This window comes from Limanda limanda, chromosome 8 (genome assembly GCF_963576545.1).
Source record: "Limanda limanda chromosome 8, fLimLim1.1, whole genome shotgun sequence".
NCBI lineage: Eukaryota > Metazoa > Chordata > Actinopteri > Pleuronectiformes > Pleuronectidae > Limanda > Limanda limanda.
The window spans coordinates 24,504,685-24,522,114 of record NC_083643.1 but is presented as its reverse complement, the minus strand read 5'-3'; the positions used below and the strand labels follow the sequence as shown (position 1 = coordinate 24,522,114).

General features: G+C 41.1%; 1 protein-coding gene across 2 annotated transcripts in view; it reads left to right on the top strand.

Moving 5' to 3' along the window:
• The first annotated feature begins 14,616 nt into the window (after positions 1 to 14,616).
• Positions 14,617 to 17,430, top strand: part of LOC133009152 (voltage-dependent calcium channel subunit alpha-2/delta-4-like) — a 62,543-nt gene continuing 59,729 nt past the window's right edge. Inside the window, exon 1 of one of the 2 annotated variants that reach the window (XM_061076560.1) lies at positions 14,617 to 15,357. In XM_061076560.1, the coding sequence (XP_060932543.1) occupies positions 15,272 to 15,357 (86 nt within the window). In that variant the 5' untranslated portion in view covers positions 14,617 to 15,271. The remainder of the gene's footprint in view (positions 15,358 to 17,430) is intronic. The other variant, XM_061076561.1, reaches the window with a different exon arrangement.

Here is a 17,430-nt window from a genome sequence, read left to right as displayed (position 1 = left end):
CAATTTCTCAATTCTTCCAGCAGTAGACAGCTGCGGCGTGAATTACACTAAAGCTGCTGCTTTGGGGGGGGGGATTAAGCTGGTGCACTCTGTCTGTGTGTGTGCGCGTGCACCTCTGGTCTCCTGGGGCCTGTTAACCCTGTGCAACCAGAGGTCCTGCAGGTCCTGGACCAAGACCAGAATCTCTGGCAGAAGACTGTGAACTTCACTTTCATCTTTTTACCAAACACACTGAAAAAACTGCAGCTGCCGGACAAGACCATCGCAAGACATGTTCTTGTGAGGATGAAAATATGAATGGAAAAATGTGCCATTTTCATAATTAAACAATCAAACTAGCCTGGCTAGTTTTTTGACACTGCATCACAGCCCAAACGCACATTTGTATATTCAAGTTTAGTGAACTTTAAACTTTTATCAAATAATATGTTGAATTTCAACTTCCAGTTTAACTTTGTTAAAGTATCTATTCAGCACCAATATAGTAAAAACCCAAGAAATACCAACACTACTGGCTGAGCTGTGGTGGGTTAATCTGAAGGTCCCTGGATGAGCACTTTGAAGTATGGCCTTTCAGCAGCAGCAGTAGGCATCCGCTGGGTAGTGGGTTTGCTTTGGTCAGACCTTCACCGTGAATCATTTTTACCACAGAGAATATATTGATTACCACAGGAAGACGCTAAAACCCCTGAAAATCGTGGTGGGTAATAGGACACCACACAGCAGAGAAGGGATTTCTGCCTCTCTGAGAGCCTGTTGTGTGTTAATCGTCCGCTCAATCTGCAGAATCTGAGCGCCGTGCCAAGTCTGAATCCTTTTATTGATAGTTTGACGGTGCAGAGCGGGAGGTCAAGGCTCTGCCAGATTTTTAAATCTCGATTTGGTCTGAAGCCAGGTTTGTTCTGCTGGAAGTGACCTCTGACCTGAGGCAAAGGTTTAGTCTTCTTTTTGGTTTTGTCTTCTATTATTCTACACATTCTACAGTACACTATATTTTTTTCCTGACAGAGTTTGTTGCTGTTGTACAGATGACGATGCAGTAGGTCTATCGAGCCAGGCGCTACCAATGCCAGGACTACAATATGAGACAGCTCAAGTTTTTTCTGGAGCCTTTTTGAGATGGTGGTCTTAGGATTATTGATTTCCACAAGAGCTTGTAAGTGTTTAGTTTACGTTAGAAATTTACATTCAATGTCTTTTATGATTATTTTGATGCCCATAACTTTGTACCAGTGGGCAGATACGTTTTTTCTTCCTTGTTGTTATATGTTTCCGGGTAAGCACATTTATTACATCTATATCGAATTTAATTTAATTATTGTAAATAATTAGATCAAGGTGTTCAAAGTGTTATTTAAACTTTGCAGTAATCTGATATTCCATGGACTTTTCCAGATTTCTTTGATTGTCAACTTATTACTTGCGATCAGATGTTGAATGTCCTCAGTTTGATTGAAGTCATAGAAGAAGGAAATACTGCAATGTGATATGCATTTACATTTGCATATATTGTCCGGAACAATTGTCGTGTAAGAAGGGACGGATGCAGCTTTTATCAAGAGCTGGAAAGGAAAAGATTTAAGAAGAAATATTGCTTCCACTTAGGTATCATATAATTCATAATTACCTTTAGAATTTACCAGTCAATCACTGCTTGGCCCGCTTGCCCTGACGGTGAGCCACTGGTGAAAAGAAATAAATCGACAAGAGATTCATTACAGGGGACTTAAATGAATCTGAGTATTTTTCAAAGACAGAAACCAATCCAACGTGGAAACAGCTATGAACCAACCTTAAGAGCAGGAGGTGAAAACCTAGTATTTGATTCAAAGTGAATAACTGTGCACAGTGCACCTACAAATGTTTATTTTCTTTCACCTTTACAGGTGTAAAAACAGGACTTTGAAAAGCGTGATATGTTTATGATCTGACACAGACCTGTGACTGATACTGTGTCAGGCCTTTGTGCTGCAGACAGCTTTGTGAAAAACAGTAAATGTTTTTGAAGAACATCTGAGTTTCTCTTTTAACATTCAGAAGCTCTGACAAAGACCAGAAACATTTTAACAGTGAAACCGAATCATCACCATGACAAACTGACCTCTGATTCAGTTTGGAGGAATCTGTGTTGTAGCTGCCAAGGGGGGCTGACACCATGTGGTCGGAGAGGGACGCCTCGAACCTCTTCTTCCATCACAGCCACACAACTTGGTTTAACTTGTGCTGATACAATCCTTCCACTTCAACCTCCACATTAGTTTGGCTTCCATAGAAAAAACACTCAAGAGAAATTCGTGAAAATACGTGAAGACATTACAACCCGACTGAAACAACTCGATCCCATGTTTCCTTTAACAGGTGAATGAAACTGCATCCGACGGTTGATTAGCAGCGATGGCTCTTTGTTATCGGGTTACATTTGTTTATTGAGTGCGCTCTGAAGTGGAAAACCATGTGTGCCAGTGTTTGTGAGGTGTTGTTTTCTTGGAGCACCACGCCAGCCGAAGGTAAAAGGCTCTTTAACAGGGTGTCTTTACGCGTTCGCCACGAGGATGGGTTTATAGGTGACCACACAAGGAGGCAGCAGGCATGCAGCCCCCTTGGTTTGATGGAGGGCCTCGATCTTTACTGCCAGTCGGTTGGGGTCCTTTACAGCCTCTGAAAACACAGAGAGAAGAGGTAGATAGGAGGATCAGGTGGACTCGGGAGGAGGTGCTGGCGTCTTCAGGATGATGTTTGGGGTTTAACAGACGAACAACTGCTGCAGTTATGGATGATCGGAGCCGGAATGACCTTTCCTCCTTGGTCAGGATGAGTCCCAACAAGTCCTAACATCTGAACAAGAAAAGAGTTATTCCTCTGTTTTTAATTTACGCATAAAAACATCCAGCATGCAGAGGCTCACAAACCCTAACCCTAATCAAACAGACAAACAACCACCTTCTGTTCTTGAATTTGTATTTATTTATTCTGGGCTGGATTGTACCACGCACCTTCTTCCCCTGTCCTGAATAAACACTTTTATTGGTTTCATAAGCAACTAAAACTATTTAATTGCCTCAGATTTTACATCAAGGTGGATAATGCTCAGAAGACGCGGAACATCTTCAATGCACTCAGGGACATTTACTCCATTGCCTCCAATTATAACTATAAACTCTAAATTGTGTTAGCGACCAGCACACAGGGACCTACTCTTTCCACTTCATACCCAGCCACAGAGACCTGGCTGGCTGACGTCATGATATTTAATGATAAGCTGCTACTGTAGTTATTTTAGTGCTGTTGTAAATATCAATCAATATCCATTACAAACCCATTTTAGTATGGGAATTGAAATCGACATGGACTATGTTGACATGGACACAAATATTACACGATTAACCTGATTAAAAATGCTGTTGTGAACCTAAGGACGTGAGTCGTAATCAGAGTATGCTCGGTAAGATGTTCACAGGAATATTAATGGAATATTGTATAAGCAACTCATGTAAAGAGTCAAAATAATGTCTTTTCATTAATAATTTTCTCAGAATTTCATGTAAACATAGTCTATAGTCCAGAGGGGCTTTATTATGGTTAGTTTTACATCAGTCATTATATTGTCTAATGATGATAGAATGGTGTGAATTCACTTTGAAATCAGGATGTTCAGGACGTCCAGCTGCATCTGAGAAACTATCACACTTTTATTTTTATCTGACTACGATAGAACTACACGTGAGCATCTTACTTCCTACTAAAACCTTCAGTCAGTTTGAATCGGATCCACCATGTTTTCCAGGCGAGATGGTTCTTGGATGTGTGCAGCAGCAGCAGCAGCAGCAGCAGCAGCAGCAGTGAGGTGAAGTGACAGCTCCAGGTGGCAGCACAGGGCTTCAGAGAGGCTGAGCAGCAACTGTTGGCCTCACGCGGGAAGATAAATAATAAACCAACTGTGGGCGCTGCTCCTCTGACAGAACAGAGAACAAGAGGTGATGCAGAAGGAGGGCAGCAGTTCAAACCTCTGCACTTATGGTTTGGCATGGATCGTTCAGGCTCTGGAGTTTTAATTAAACAGATGCCTCCGTGAATATTTCAACTTTTTCAAGAAATCGGATATGGACGGGGGTGATGTAATGTGTGGAGGGAGCAGCCAATAAGCTGAGGAGGCCTTGTTAAAGGTCATCGACCACAGTAATGTCACACAAGTGCAGAGCTCCTCAATGTTGGAGAACATTCCTTGTATTTTTGTTTGCATTCAATCTATTTGTTGACTACATAACCTTTAATTTGATTAAATTAACTGAAATTGGACTTTGACTTTAATAACTAAAATCCAACCTCAGCCGATATCAAATGTGTTGCCATTTCCCTCTTGTATTAGCTTAAAACTAACCTTTTATATTTATCAACCATTATATCTGGCTCATTTGTTAATGCTTTTTATGCATATGACCTGTTTTTCTTGGACGCTGCTCACTGCTTCGAAATGTTCCCTAGAAATATATTTGACTCAACTTGACTCCACAGTTATTTTTATCAAAAATTTCAGTAAAGCTGTGTGTGTGTGTGTGTGGTCAATGTGTGTGTGTGAGAGAGGGGGGGGGGGGGCAAATCCTGTCAGGATCCAGGCTGGACAGGATTTACGCAGAGCTCATGTTTTACTCATTCTGCACGTTTACTCATCATGTTTGATGTGTAGGTCAAGCATTTCTATTTTTATCCACAAATGATGCCGTTGTTCAATGTGTTGTTTATTATTTTTACATATTACATCAATGAGCATTTTGAAGACATGCATCAGTTAGAGGATAGTTTGACGGGGATGCAGTTGTTATTACTACTAGAAGTTGATTTTCAGAATAAACCATTTGAAAGCATTAATGTATATATGTATGTGTGTACATATATGTATGTATGTATGTTTGTATGTAGTTATGTATTCAGGTCTATATATATAATGAACTTTATATACATAGCTACAATACACTATAATCAGAAGTGTTGTAAAGGTTGCAACAAATAAACAAATTGAAAAGTCGATAACATCAAAGATTGAGATTGCATGATCACATATCGTGTTGCATCTGAAACCTTGTGCATGCCTGTTGGAGTTATAACTTGTTGGCAAGAGAGTTATAAACCTTTAACTTTTCAAACTGTTTTTGTCTGGTGACTGTATCCATGCAGGTTTTGTTCCTCTTGAGATAGCGGTTGTGGCTCTCGCCTTTGTCACTCAAACCACATCCTGAAACAACTGCCCAGCGAAGGCCTCACTCACCTGTAAGGCTTACACTGTAATATACTTGTAAGCAGATCAAAGTGCTTATTTAATATTTTATAAGACTAAATCTGCATACACATTATAGTGTGTTCTAAACAGTTAACTGGTCACACCACATGATTTCAAATTCAGAACCTCCACACTGCCATTGAAGCATCTTAACAGACAGTAGCGTATTATTTGACGTGACCAACTGTTTTTAATTTAAAACTCTTTGAATGCAGATTAATAAGGTTAATTGTTAGACAAGAGGTTTACTGATCTCTTCTGCTCACTGACCTGTCATCATAGGCAAAGTTTAATGAGTGTTTCGTTAAAACGAACTGGCTGACCAGTCACCTGAGATTGACAGCTGCTGGTTCTGACGCTCGTGCTGGCGGCATAAATGGCTTGACGCTCAAGCTGCGACACGTTTCCTTTTAACGGGGCGTGAGAGGGCGAAGCAGCTGGGTGACATGCAGCCCAGGGGTGAGGGAGGGACGTGGTGTTGCTGGTGTTGTGGTGGTCATTGGTCGCCCTCCCCACCAGCGTACCCCCTCTCCAGATGCCCCACGATGACAGAGGCCCCTGCTCTGAGTCGCAGCAGGACATTTGGCACTGACGTGAGCTATTGGTTCTTCCAGAGGCTGGAGCGTGCCAGGCGACAGCTGCAGGGCTCAGGATCTCCTCACATAACAACCCCCCAACCAAAAACACATCACCATTACCCCCAGCCCCTCAAAATCCTCAATAACCCTTCATCCACACCAGGCCACGCGGGGCAACGTCCTCCTCAATACGACCATTGTTGTGCTTCGGGCGGGCTAAGCCCTCCATATCGGAGGGATGAAACCCTCCTCACACACACATACACACACAGCAGCGGTCATGAGTGTGACGGTGTGTTAACACAAGGCTATGGATGATGGACTGGACTTTGATTGCACAGCAGCTGTTTGCTGTGTAGAGACGCAGAAGTGAAGAATCCACAGCTCACAAAATATACTGGAACGATATTGTTCTCTTTCCATTTCTCTCTGCAGTCATTTCTTCTGACCCGTACACTATTAGCATGCATAAAACATGGCTTGATTTGTGACACATTACATTTCTTTATTGCACCGATTTGGTAAACCGTTACTTTCTCATCCCAAGTTAGGAGTTAAAAACACAGATCTGGAGTCACCAGGAGTGAGTTGACATTTATTATCTGACTGGCTATTCCATGTTAGAAGAACTTGTAGTATTTTTTATTTTTAAACTTCTTGCTGTCTGTAAATAATTCTTGAGGGGGCTTCAGAATGATTCAGTACCTTACAGAACATGTCCATCTCTGTTTGTTTCCATGTTTATGTTAATGAAGCACAAAGAGGCGCTAAAATGTAGTGACGACCATAGATACGTAACTTAATTGGGAAAGCGATCAGTATTTACTGAAAGTGAGAGCAGCACAGCCCACATACTGTGTGTGTGTGTGTGTGTGGGAAGCAGGTTATGTAACTGGCATGTGGCTTTGGACACCACCTGACCTCTGACCCCCGGTGTGGGTGTCAAGAGGAACCTGATGACACCCTGGCATGTCACGCTACATGTCACACAACTCAGGTGTCACAACTGCTACTGTGGGTTGGGAGAGGTGAACTGAGCGCGTCTCTTCAGCAACAACTTGTGAGCGAGCTTGGATCTATCGTGAGGGGAAACTTGTTTATCTCAAGTTTCGCTGACGACTCAGCTTTTAAAGCTGTGTGCTCTTAATTCCACATTAAGAGTGAGCTGATGACATTCTTTCACACATCATAACCGCTCATCCAAGCAAGCAGGTGTAAAGCCTCTGTTATTTAAGAGTTACTTTTATAAGTCAACTCAAAACACCCAATTCTACACCTACCGCCATGTTCCTGGCTCTGCCACATGAAGAAGATGATGTCAGCCATTTTTAAGTCCTGCTGAGCTCTGATTGCTCGTGTCGTTTCAGTGTACAATGCGGAATCATTGTCTCCCCCTTCTGGCAGTGAGACTTGTAACAGGTAGAGTTTGATATGTTATAGTCCTGCACACAAGCCTTGAATCACCGGGGAAACTCAGAGATCTTGTTGAAAATCTGTTTTACCTAAGCGATGGAAAATAAACTTCAACGGGTCAGTTCGCATCGTTTCTCTTATTTAGGACTACATAATAATTTCTTGTACACAAAAAACCCACATTCCAGTCAGCGTTATGGGGTGTCTTGCGTCCTGTGTTCCGCTACTTCCTCTCTCTAAACTGTTGCCTCTCAGATAAAGACAAAGTCCAAAATCTCGACCTTAACAGACCTGTGTATTTGGCATTTTTTGTGTTGTACTCGGTCAGTTCATGAAAGCAGAAGACAGTGAAACAGACTGACTCAGAGTACGATCCTGAATTGATCAGCACTTCTTTTTACCAGGTCACACGTCAAACGTCTTCACAGTTGTTCTCACACTTGAAGTTGAGCAAAGCAGCACTCAGAGAGACTGGGATGTGTGTTCCTGTTACATAGTCCTTGTGTTGCACTTAGACATAAAAAGTGACAAAATATAATATACTGGCGTGTGGGTGTATGTGTGTGTGTGCGTGTGTGTGTGTGTGTGTGTGTGTGTGTGTGTGTGTGTGTGTGTGCGTGTGTGTGTGTGTGTCAGTGAAACACTCTTAACTGTATGATTTACTCTCAGCACTGACACTGAGACCACACTGTTACCAGATCCGCCATGAAACTCGAAGGACCTGGAACCCACCTCATCAGCACCTTAATACAGACACACACACACACACACACACACACACACACACACACACACACACACACACACACACACATACACACACACACACACACACACACACACACACACACACACACACACACAGAGAGAGCGAGAGAGAGAGAGACGCACCCTGTGGCCTGAAGTGTGTTAAGTGGACAAGTTTTAGCTGCCGTCAACCTAATTTTTTTTTTAATATAGTCATTGCATAATAAACTCTCATGCTGTTTAATTAATTAACAGTGGAATTCCATCAATAACATATTCAGTTCATTTATTAATCGACTTACTTCGAACGTGTTAAAACAAAATATGTAAATTGGAGGGAAAAAAAGGAATCTGTGCATTTGTACAGTTCATTTTTATTTAGAATAAAACTTATGAAGGCACCGTATTTTTTGGTTTAGATGTTTTGTTTATTACAGTTGTTAGTCCAACTTTACTGCAGTGATTTGAACCAGCCACAGAGCATGTGATGGGGATCTCCCTCCACCCAAGACCTGATGATATGATAACCGGAAACTTTTCAGATTATAAAGTGAATCATTTCACGTTATAACCTGATACGGATCATTTTTCTTTATTTTTCAGGGGTGACAGCATTACGCTTCTGTACTGATCCATGTTCCACGGTCAGTTAAGCATACGCAGCACAGTGCTTTTTTCTGCTCTACATTTGACAATGACCACATCCCTTCTCTGTAACTTCCTTAGTGGCCTCTTCAAAGGGGCTGATATGGAACCATTCTCCCTCATTCAAGGTGTTTCTCACAAAAAGACAAAGTGCTGTTATAACGCCTTGTTGTTGCTCACAGAGTCTCCAACATGTAGAATACTGAAGCTTATCGTGTCCCTATCTGCTTGGATTAGTCTGTGCTCTGGCAATTGCTTTTGAATTTGTACTATTTTTAGCTTGTCGGATGCTTTGGTGCGATAGTGAAAGAACCGAACAATATGGAAGGATCTAGGTGAGTTATAATATATATTATATAATATAATGAATGTTATACATATAATATATTATAAAGTCATTAATATTGTGACAGCAGGTCAGATTGTGTGTGACCATGTTTTACTTTAAGGGATAGTTCAGCCAGAAATGAAAATTCACTCATTACCTACTCATCTATCTATTCCAGACACTCGTACGGAGGTATGTTGTGTTTTTTTTTCTTTTTCTTTTTTTTGTCTGAAGATGGTTCACTAATTTCTTTAATTGGATTGGATTTGGCTACAACACTGTTTACCCCTGAAACTCAAGAAGTATTTTGCGGACTCAAACACTTCACCCACTCCTCAATCAGCATACTGGTGATCACATGAGTAGATAATCATTTCTTACGATCCCCTTAAGTGTTGTTGATGATGTGGTGGAGTCATCACAGTGTGACCTCTATGTGTTGCTGTTTAATGGACATTTGAAGTTGGATAAAGACCTTTTTTGAAAGTAAAGACATTTTCTTTGGCTCTTAGTGCTTTTTATTTAGACTAAAGTTGAAATTATGTTTAGGGTTATGTAAAACCAAGTATAGAAGTACAGAGGTATATAAGCATCTTATGTACTACATAATATTTAAACACTAGAGGGAGCTGTTGAATCATTATTGGTGCGACCTGTGTTAGTTACTTTAATGTGATATTATTATTCATATTATTCACATAAAACTATTTTTTTTCTTTTAAGAACAATAATCTAAAATATTTGCTTTCCTTGGATTCGGACTGGAGTCCTATTTTAAACTATATTGATCTCTTGTGAGTTGCAGTGCAGATCAGTGCACAGAGCCATGGCCACATCAGTGAAGGACCCTCTGATATATTGATCACTCACTGGTTATTCTTGTGACTCTCATCAAAAATTAATTAAGTGTAATAGTTCAGAGTGATGTGTGCATCTGAACACCTGATGGCTTTGGCCTTTTGATACTGAGTGTAAAAAATAAGGAGTAGAGTCCTGACAGGTGCAGTGATACGATGAAGGGCGGTGGCGCTCATGTAGAGGTCTTGAAATGTTTTGAGTGTTGAGCTCAGGATGGTGAACAGTGTTTGAGAGGAACTTTACCGGGCTGATGTGGCTTTTGTCTGATCAGGCCATAAAATTGAGGCCAAAAATGTCTGTGTGAGAGAGAGAGAGAGAGAGAGAGAGAGAGAGAGAGAGAGAGAGAGAGAGAGAGAGAGAGAGAGAGAGAGAGAGAGAGAGAGAGAGAGAGACTGCTGCCCATCACCTCCTTTACATAAACTTTTAACAACAGCCCTTCTGAGAACAAAAATATGTCCTTGTACTCAAATAAATACCCTAATAAAATACACTACAGTAAGAAGCCTTGCATCTTCCGCTCCTGCAATTATTTCCCAATATATCCTGTTTTAAACAAATGAATGGAGTCAGTCACTGGAATGCCCTCACTCTGAAACGGGTAAAGGAAGTCTTACAAACACGATGCACATATTTATATTTTTAGAAGGGACATTGCCACGGCTTCATCTTTAGTAAGCATGGAGAGCTTATTTTCACCTGACTTTAAAGATGTCATTCACTTCTGCCTGAGATCTGATTTAAATTTGAACCAGACAACATCCAGATGTGGTCTGGATTTGTCTTAACTAGGTTACAGAAAAAAGATTAGATTTGTTTGTTGACAACCTTTTCTTTCCATTACCAAGACAAGATTATGAGAAGATGGCACCAACGCCATGAAGCATTGACTGTGACTATATCAATCTGCTATATATATAATGAAAAAAGAAGAGACTTAACATATTAATAATAAAAACAGGCAAGAAAGCTACACAATAATACACTTTTGTTTCTCACAATGACATCATGTAAATGTTCTTTCTTGAAAGGTTGAGCTGCAAATTTCTAATGTGTAATCAAATTATCTCCCCGGTGATTCATCATACCAGTAAAGCAACATGATCAGACTGACATCAGTACTGAGAGGACCCAGTCTTACAGATAAACATAATGGATGGAGGAGATCGCACAAACAAAATCACAAACCTGAGGAGGCACAGGAAGCCACCACACAGACACTGAGATAAAGGAAGAAATGGTTTTTGAAAGCATCAAGCTGAAGTTTGAGTTAAAATGCTCATTGTTGGTCTGGAATAGAACAAGATGAACTTGGTTTCAGTTTTTATTTGACTATTTAATCTGATGGTCTGGAGTAAAAATCTAAATGGTGAGGTTGATTAAATATGCCAGAGTCATATGTCTCATGAAAGTGTGATGTGTAAAACAACAATTCCTCCCACAGTTCAAAACCATGCAGGCTGATTGAAGAATAAAATGTCCATATTTTTTAATGTAAGCGTGAATGGCTGTTTTGTCCCTGTAAGTCAACCCTATGATATACTGGGGATGCCCAGTGTGAACCCTGCCTCTCACCCAGTGTCAAATGGGATTGACTCCAGATGCATTGTAATGGCACCGCTGTTGCATTTGAAAGACAAAGTTTTCAGAGACAAATGTTCTTTGTGTTGGTGAACTGTAATTGGTGAGCAGCTTTGCTTGTATACGTGTTGTTTACGTGTGTATGTGTGCGTGTGCGTGTGTGTGTGTTGGCCTCAGTTGTCGGTTTGTGGTGGTTGCTCTCTAAACGCATGTCAGTTTTAGTTTTCAGATGTCTTTCTGCCAATGACCCTGAGCCAGGCACTAACCACAGACCTGCTCATCCTCTGACTTAGAGTTTTTTTCGATTGATTAAACACTAAAATCAAAAGTATTACACAATCATCAAAACCTTACACTCAAGGAGCATAACATGAGCCCAGATCTGCACCACTATAAGCACAATGTCAGCTTCACACTTTTTGCAAAACAATACACACAGTGATATGCAAAACACTTAACACACTTGTATACATTAGACACAGAAGTATATGAAGATGTCACTTCCTTGCAATTCCTAAGCACTGACTGTCAAATGACCACCCCTATGAGCCAATTGGTTAAACACAGCCATCGGGTGTGCAAACACATGACTGCTTAATTGTAGACACACCAATCTGGTTTACAGTTTTTCTCGATTGCTTAAGCACGATTTTCAAAACAGGGCCCGGTGTTTCAAAACACTACACACAATTAGCACAACCACACACCCAATCAGCAGAACACCTCAGATCCTTTGCAAAATGAAACACTCTTGTAAAAACTATACACTAATTGATCAAAACCATATTTTTTTACCATATGAAACAAACACGTTTCATATGACTTTTACCTAAAACACTTTTAGCAATTCCAGTTCTCAGTGATTAGAGTATTGTAAGTGAAGTACACATAGAAAGTGCAAATATACAATAAATTCACCAAACTCTACACAACACTAATGCTGCAGACTCATGAAAATACTTAATTTCTCTCCATATACCCAAATCAGTCAACATGTCAACATGGAGAATCACAACAAAACATGTCCCAGTTTTCATGCTACTACAGTAGTGTGTATAACACTGTAAGCTCAGCAAATATCAGACAAGCAGAAAATTCTGTATCCAGTACCGAATTGTTTCAATGAGGACTACCTGAGCCTGGGGCCGGAGATCGTAAACCCTCCACCACCCTGCCGAGAAAAACTCTTTGATTGGGTTTAGAAACAGAGTGTATGGTGGAAGGTGTAGTACTGTAAACTGTGGATGGTGTTGAAACCAGTTTTGGACCAGAGCAGAGCGGTGGAATGACACATTGTCTCAGATGACAGTGTATTGCATCTGGTGCATGTGGTTTACTGCTGTGACGATGTTGTGCAATCTGTCCAAATATGTGAGAGGTGACGTGTGTTGTAAGGGCCCAGGTGTGACGGAGGAGGACCCCATTCTGTGTAATGGCAGCGCAAAGGGTGATGTTACCCCCACGTTGCCCTGGGACATTGATTATTGCCCCATGGCCAATGATAGTTCTGCCACTCCTACTTGGTTATGTCAGGTTGAACCCTGCCTCATGTGTATATGAATGCATGCAGGATTTCCTCAGCATCCATCTGTAAAACTCTCCGAAATACAGTGAAAGACAAGATTGTGTTGTTCAGCATAGGTCTGGTATACAGTTCATTTACATTATAAAGGTTACGTGTGCAGTATGCAACATCACAGTGCTAAAGTGAACAATACATCCTTCCACATACTCATACTGCAGCCTTCTCCTCCTCTGTGGATTCCCACTCTCACCCTCACTCTTCTTCTTTTTTGAGCACAAGCTCCATTTTGGTTGAAGTCAGGTGAACTCAGCTTTTGTATAGTCCTTCAACCTGATTGGTGTGTCTACAATTACAGTTTTTCTCGATTGCTTTAGCACGATTTTGAAAACAGGGCTCGGTGTTTCAAAACGCTAAACACAATTGGCACAACCACACACCCAATCAGCAGAGCACCTCAGATCCTTTGCAAAATTAAACACTCTTGTAAAAACTATACACTCATTTATCAAAACCATATTTTGTTACCATATGAAACACACATGCTTCATATGACTTCATTCTGTTTGAGCCAGTTACACACTGCTGTTGCTAACCTAAAACACTTTTAGCAATTCCAGTTCTCAGTGATTAGAGTCCTGTAAGTGAAGTACACAGAGAAAGTGCAAATAGACAATAAATTCACCAAACACTACAAAACACCAATGCTGCAGACTCATGAAAATAGAATTATTTCTCTCCATATTCCCAAATCAGTCAACATTGAGAATCAAAACAAAACAGGTCCCAGTTTTCATGCTACTACAGTAGTGTGCATAACACTGTAAGCTCAGCAAATATCAGACAAGCAGAAAAATCTGTATCCAGTTCAGGTTTCAATGAGGGGTACCTGAGCCTGGGGCCGGAGATCGTAAACCCTCCACTGCCATGCCGAGAAAAACTCTTTGATTGGGTTTAGAAATGGAGAGAATGGTGGAAGGTATAGTACTGTGGATGGTGTTGAAACAAGTTCTGGACCAGAGCAGAGCGGTGGAATGACACATTGCCCCAGATGACAGTGTATTGCATCTGGTGCATGTGGTTTACTGCTGTGACGATGTTGTGCAATCTCTCCAAACATGTGAGAATGTGAGGTGAGGTGTGTGTGTTTGTGTGTATGAGTGTGTCCGGTGTTTGTGTTTGTTTGTGTGTCTGTGTGTGTGTGTGTGTGTGTGTGTGTGTGTGTGTGTGTGTGTGTGTGTGTGATGAAGGGTGAAACATGTTTTAAGGTTTCAGGTTAGTATCCAAGAAAAAAATCTATGTAATGTCATCTGAAGTCATTGCGACATGACTGTGTTTGTGTGTTTGTGTGTTTGTGTGTGTGTGTGTGTGTGTGTGTGTGTGTGTGTGTGTGTGTGTGTGTGTGTGTGTGTGTGTGTGTGTGTGTGTGTGTGTGTGTGTGTTTGTGTGTGTGTGTTTGTGTATGTGTGTTCTGGGGCATCATGTCTCTCTTGGCTGCCGGCCTCACTCTCTCGCTCCCTTTCAGAAGGCAAACAGAAACTCTGTGTTTTTTCCTCTTTTGGCCGCTCTGATTGGTCACCAGAGAGTCTGTCTCCAGAAATTACTCTAATCCTCTTAGATAAAACAGAGCTCTCGTCCAATCCTCTGCTCAACCACTCCCCCTGTCCCTCTCTCTCGCTGTCTCTCTTTCTCTCTCTCTCTCTCCATAGGCAAGAGATGTTTTAATCCAAGTGGATTATGTTGCAAATTGGGCGACAGTGGAGACGAGTGGCTGCAAAATCTGCTGCAGGCTGCTGACTACGTATCTTCCTAAATATCTGCCAGGTGGAGATATCAACTCACTTGTGACTGGTCCTGGTTTCATGAGGAATAACCTACAAGAGCCTGGAAACACCTTGAAGAACCTGGGGCAGGTGCAGAGGAAACGTATTTGCTCACATTTTATCGGCAGCCTTTAAGAAGGACCTCTTTACCTCTTAAACCACAAGAGGTTTTTCTTTCGTTTTGCAACAGATTTTTCCACCCTGTTAGTTGGACCTGGATAACTTTAAAGTCAGTACAAAAATCTTCTGTAAGTTTCCCAGAAGACGATGAGAGGATGCCAGCAGTAGACAAGCTTTATGGAGACCTGAAGGGAAGCGTTCAGGGTCAGCAACCCAATTCTGTCACCTTCACTATCTTCTCACTTAAGCAGCATGAGGAAGCCTTTTACTACAAACCCCTTATGATCTCTCTGAACTTTCAGACCTGATCTCGGGTTGTGACACTGCCTCCAGAACTTTATAGTCAGATCCGTGGGGAGCTTGACCTCCGAGTTTAGAAGCGGGATGGACGGCAGGAAGTTCCTATGGATTCTGGGATTTTTCTGCTTATGGATTACTGCCCAGGCTCAGATGAAGATCCCACCTGAGACGTAAGTGTCCATTCTTCACATTCTTCTTCTGCAAGAAAACAATTTACAATCACAGACTGATAACTAGTTTCCCCTTCATATGTACGTTTCACTACAGTAAGCAGTAAGGGGTCCATATATTTTTCATCATTGTAGAAGCATTACCCCAAAATGCAACCTGACACATTCGGTATTTTCTGGAAACGTTGAAATCTCATCGAGATTGCAAAGCTTGATGGGTGTGGCTGATGCATCAATAGGTCAGTAAGACTAAAACTGTCCTAATACAAGAATACAAAGGGATGGGAATAAATGCTGTGTTGTTATGGACTTATAATGTATTGTAAACTCACATTAAGGAGTCGAAATTCGTGATTCAATATGTCAAAAATAGGAGGGCTCCGGGCAGTGATATTTTCAATTTGACGAAATAGAAATATGCTTTAAGGTCCAATTTAATATAAAATTTAATGTCAGCAGTGTTGTTAATATCCTCCAGAAGGGTTTTTGTTTTTCCTGTTATGTTACCAATAAAAAAATATGAATAACACATTTAACATGTGTCTGTAAAAGTGGGGGACTGAATGCGTTTTCAGTTAGTCATGTATGGTTTGGGTTTTGAGTTAGGTCTGCTCCCTGGTGGAGCTCCAAGGTTGTATTCCATGTGCTTTTGAGCAAGGCGTTGTTGGGCAGCGTCCAGTGTCAGTGTTTCAGTCTGTGTGGATGTGACGCCTGTAGAAACTTTGTTCTGGATAAATGGAGCTGGAGACAACAGACTCCCAGAGTGCACTCTGTTGTCACGAAAACCCTTGGAGAATAATGCTTGTGTCCACAGGCGGCAGATTTCCCTCAGGATTCGCAGAAAGCTGCTTTCCTCTGCCCATGACTCAGCTCAGAGATTGTCGCAGCTGCTTCAGTTATCTCATATCTGCTGTCTCATTACAGGAATTAACCAGAGAGATAGACTTCTTAAAGGAGATCTATCATGTTCTTTTGCAGCTCGGTATTTTTTCTGGGACTCTATTAGAGAAGCTTTGTGTTATTCCCTAAAAGAAAACCTTATTTATCCCCAACCCCCCGATATGCAGCGGGGCACCAGGTCCTGTGTGAGCTCAGCCTCATTCTCTCACCAGTGTGGATGCTCTGAAGCTGTATAACTAAGTAACTAGTAACTAAAACTAAGAAAAACAAGATAATTAATTGGAAATTAAAAACTCTCAGCTCCATCTTTAACAATCTGAGACTGAATTTTGATCTAATAAGAAGAAGAGGGAGAATAATGATACATTTATTTGTATTGAACTTATCTGAACAAGGTTACAAAGTGCTTCCCATAAAATAAATCCATTGCAAAAGATTAACTAAAATAAAAACCAATTCTAAACAAAATAAGGTTAAAAACTTAAAATTTATGGTAAAACGAATTGTTCCCACAATGAGCGCTTTGGCAACTGTGGCGAGAAAAACTCCCTTGTTAACTGGGAGAAACCTCCATCAGAACCAAACTCACTGTGGGAGGCCATCTGCCTCAACTGGTCGGGGTAAGCAGAGACAAATGTGGAAGAGAGGAGAGTTGGGGGTAAAAGAGGGAAGAGAAGAGAGAGAGATTGGGGGGTAGGGAGAGACCAGGAACAGTTGTGTACCATCGTATTTAAGCTCTGTTAGACTGGTTGTTATAATGAATATAATAATAATAATAATCTTCAGTTGTACCTTGGCGTCATCAGGTGTTTCAGCCTTTTAATCATAATAACGCTAAAAGCCGATCTGACTGACTGGCTACTGGCTTGTGTGGCAGTGCTGTGAAAGCCATGTGGCCCGCTCAGTAGACCAGACATCATTACATCTATGCCTTTTTTTCTAAATACTAATCTCACAGGCAACAAATGTGGTTGCAAAAGAGTAAGATAAAATAATAAAGGAGTTTAAAATGTCAACACTGCTTCCCTATAAAAATACAATATTTTAAGCAGTGATTTAAAGATTAGTAGTGATCTAGAACAGAGTGTAGAGAACAAAGATTACAGCAGGACGTTTCTGTTCTTTGAATATTACACTCATCACCTGCTCATTGTGAGAGAGTCTTTTAATGTG